This window comes from Podarcis bocagei (genome assembly GCF_964188305.1).
Source record: "Podarcis bocagei genome assembly, chromosome: 3".
Taxonomy (NCBI): domain Eukaryota; kingdom Metazoa; phylum Chordata; class Lepidosauria; order Squamata; family Lacertidae; genus Podarcis; species Podarcis bocagei.
The window spans coordinates 89,323,773-89,327,606 of NC_138127.1; the positions used below are offsets into that span (position 1 = coordinate 89,323,773).

At 36.1% G+C, this 3,834-nt stretch overlaps 1 protein-coding gene across 2 annotated transcripts in view; it reads left to right on the forward strand.

Annotated features, from left to right (window-relative positions):
- Positions 1–3,528, forward strand: part of CAMKMT (calmodulin-lysine N-methyltransferase) — a 249,531-nt gene extending 246,003 nt beyond the window's left edge. For both annotated transcript variants that reach the window (XM_081188781.1, XM_081188782.1), the window contains one exon: positions 1,038–3,528. In XM_081188781.1, the coding sequence (XP_081044907.1) occupies positions 1,038–1,112 (75 nt within the window). In that variant the 3' untranslated portion in view covers positions 1,113–3,528. The remainder of the gene's footprint in view (positions 1–1,037) is intronic.
- Positions 3,529–3,834: the final 306 nt, after the last annotated feature.

Here is a 3,834-nt window from a genome sequence, read left to right on the forward strand (position 1 = left end):
AGGATATGGAAACACCTATGTTTATATATCATTACTAATTATTATGCCAAAACCCAGCTAAAACATATAGCTCCTGTTACAGAAGAGGAAATAATCTTGTTTGAATGGGAAAGAATGGAATGGGAAATTTTCCTTTACTTGTATCTTTCAGATTTGTGTTGGTCTGCATCTGAAATATATCTATACACATATACAAGTGTATACACACATACAGTATTGTAGAGGAAATTGCTGCATTGAAGGTTTCTAAATTTTATGGGAGATTTCAGGCACATGTGATTAGCTGCATGAATTCAATTTATATTGGTTTTTTTAAAAAATATATATATTTGGCAAGTAAACTATTTTCAGACACCAAATTGGTTTTTGTTTTTGTTTTGTAAATAAACTATTTCTGGACACCCAACCAGATGAGTATTTATTTGAAAAGTGAACTCATTTTACATTGTGTGTGAGTTGGTGAGCTTCACACAATTCTTGTAGCCAATATAGGGTTGTACTAATTTTGTATTAAGAGAAGAATTTTTGAATTGCACATTATTACTACATAAACCCCTCAGAGCTGCATTAAGGACTTCGAAATGACTTAGAGATCGGTGAAATGTTTTGTGTGTAAAAGCATTACAGGACTTCCTAAATAGCTGGCGATCTTAAATGATGTATCTGTTATAAGTCCTGCAGTCTTAAACTTTTAAGTTGTAGTTTTAGCTTTCATATATTTCAGATACGACATATAACTGGAATGAACTCTGATCAACAGAGTGAATCTATCGATTCCATTTATTACTATGCATGCATTTTTCCCATGAGCAATTTTGTTATAAAGCTACGAGGGGCATGTAAAATTGTGATAGATATATTGCTAACTATTCCATATTTGTGATCCTCTTTGGCACCTAAATGTAATTGTTGCTATAAGCAATATAACCCTCTCAAATATTCGCTGAAAGAGTCTCTCAGTGACTAAGATTTTGTGTCCACGTCATTAAAATATGCTAATATTGCTGTTCTTTGTCTCTCTCTTTTTAAATTTGCAGTTGAAAAAAGAAGAAAAAGGCATTTATGACGAAAACCTCCACTACCCATTTCTTCTTATTTTAACCAAACATTGATAGAATGTGTGGTGGATAATGCTTTGATTACAAAGGGCAGGGAGTGGGGGGATAGCTATATGAATGTGCCATTTTAGGTATTACCAAAGTGGGTAAAAGTTTTCCTTGCTTCTTCAGAAGGGAGACCACAGCTGCGTAGTACATTGGTCTTAGAACTTGCGCGTCTGTTTTCTTAAAAAGCAAGTCTGATAAGACTTGAAGCCTTAAGCGAGCTCCATTTCTCTCTGCTTGTGGCTGCCGTCGCACACCGCTTTTCTTCATTTCCACAAAAAACAACAACAGCCTTTCCTGTTAATATTTGGAAAAAAACATATGTTCTGTTGTTGTGCCTGACCAACCGAACTGGAAAATTGTTGGACAGACCTGACATCACATCATATTCTATATAACCTCATGATATATTTTGATTCCCCACCTACCCACCCTCCTTTCTCCCTCGTGCTTTTCTTGAAATTTGCCTTATGGGTTTTCCTCCCCCTTTCAGAGTGAAATGCTTCAAACTTGCTTTGCTTAATGTTTAATCAGTTAATGTTTTTTGACATGGTGATTTTTTATTTTTTTGGTCCTTTCCCTGTAGATGTATAAGAAATTACCGCCTCAAACCAAAGCCTCATAAACTGACCATTTGTCCCCTGGACACAATGCCTTGTCCAGTCCCTCTGCTCCTCCTCTCCAATTATGTGTGATTAGTCTCAGTGTGTTGTGTCAAGAAGGGGGAGTGTGCTGGGTACTTATTATCTGTTTAGGTACAAGAAGAGTGCTCTGGCTATGAATGAAAAGTGAGGCTTTATCAGCACTGAAATCTAACTGCAACTGTTCCACAGACCCCTTGTTAAAGACAGATCCTTGCCTGAGAAATTCTGAATGCTATAGCAGCTGCGGGGTTTCCTTTGCCCCCCACCTGCTCCCAAAATATGTTCAAACCTAACGTAATTCACATATTTGGTTAACATTTACATTCCAGAAACAATACCTGCCTTTCAAAGCAGAACTCAAAATGGTTTTGGGGTTTTTTTTGGGGGGGGGGTTGGGGCTGTGTGGAATTGGCAGTCCCAGAAACTCACAGCCTATTTTTTTCTTTTTTTATGTTATCAAACACAAATAATCTTTTTTTAAAAAAACCCAAAAAACCCACAACAACAATCCTGGTTTTAGAAAATAATTCTGGTAGTCTCAGATATGAATGCAGTCCATTGTGCAATTTATTGATGAAATACATTAAAATAATTACCTTTTGGTTTGCTGCTTTTCATCTTCGGTTTAACAAACTGAGTTGTACACAAAAGTCCTGTTCCCTTCCCTGCTCTCCTCAAATGCATTTATCCGCCACCAGTTTGCATGTACTTGTATTCAACACTTTTTATGCTCCATTAGAGCACCTATATGGATCTCAGAAGGCACAGGTCAAGTCGCAGTTAGATCATACATTTCTTTCTCACAAAAACCTGAATTGCAATGCCAAGTGATGGGCTAACATCACAATAACAGCAATTTATTCCTCTTTTGATAAAACAGCAGTCTATTCTCAGTGTTGGATAAAGACCAGGGGCAATGCAAACCAGCCATTTATCCTAGTATTTCAGTGGTAGATCTCCTTTTATGGATTTTATGGATTTCACATTGAGACTCTTACTGCATGGGATTTCTGCTAAGAAATGATAAGAATTTAGAGGTGGCTGAGGTTTGTCTTAGACGGAGCTCTCATTTTGATCAGTATGTGTTCTATAGGAGTGTGTATGTATGTATGTATGTATGTATGTATGTATGTATGTATGTCTCAACAAGGTATATATATATTCAATAGGAAATGTAATAATGGATGCACAAAAAATAGCCAAAGTATGAATCTTCTGTGTCTCTTCAAAAGTACTTAAGAATAGAACAGATGGATAAACTTGCCAACTTTTTTCGGATGACCCTGGAAATTATTGCTCTACTCTTTTTCCCCTCTGAGGAGATAACAAGTATATCAAAATGAACAACTAATTATTGTTGTTTGTTTCTTTTCCCTGCCTGTCATGTCAGTACAAGCTGGTGTCTCAAATGCAGCCTATTATCCCGTAAGGGTTTAATTGAAGGGGTTTTAAGAACACGATCCTGCAAACATTTATGCATTGAGGCTGAATGGTGACGCTAACTTGCTCATGCATATAATTGATGAAAGGACTGGGGGGCCTAGACTGTAGCATTCGCTGTTTACGATCATTGTGTAACATCAACATTTTGCTTCGTTTCTTCTTTTCAAGCCCTACCCTAAGAAAAAATAACAGAGGTGGTATTTTTTCAAACTTGTGTTTTATTGTGAGGTGGTTCTTTTGATTTTTCTTTCTTTTACCTTAGATGAACTATTTTCGACATGCCTTTGAATGCTGTTTCTACTTCTAGAAATGTTAATAAAGACTTTTTTAAATAAAAAGTTAAAATCTCTGTGTGAAATGATGTTCCCATATCATGAAATAAAAATTATTAAAGATATATGTAATCCTAAAACTAGCCGCATATATCCAAGCTTACTTCAAGTGCAATATAAATATAATCTTTCATACACACACTTTAACAGTGGCAAATGGTACATACTGATGTGTTGCTTGAATGCAGGTTGAAATGAATGAATGTATTAAAAAACACTCTGAAGATGTAAACCACTGTACAAGGGCTGACAACCAATGGAAACAATAAACTGGTGCAAGTTTTCTCATAGGCTTATAGGCAGCTGAAGAGA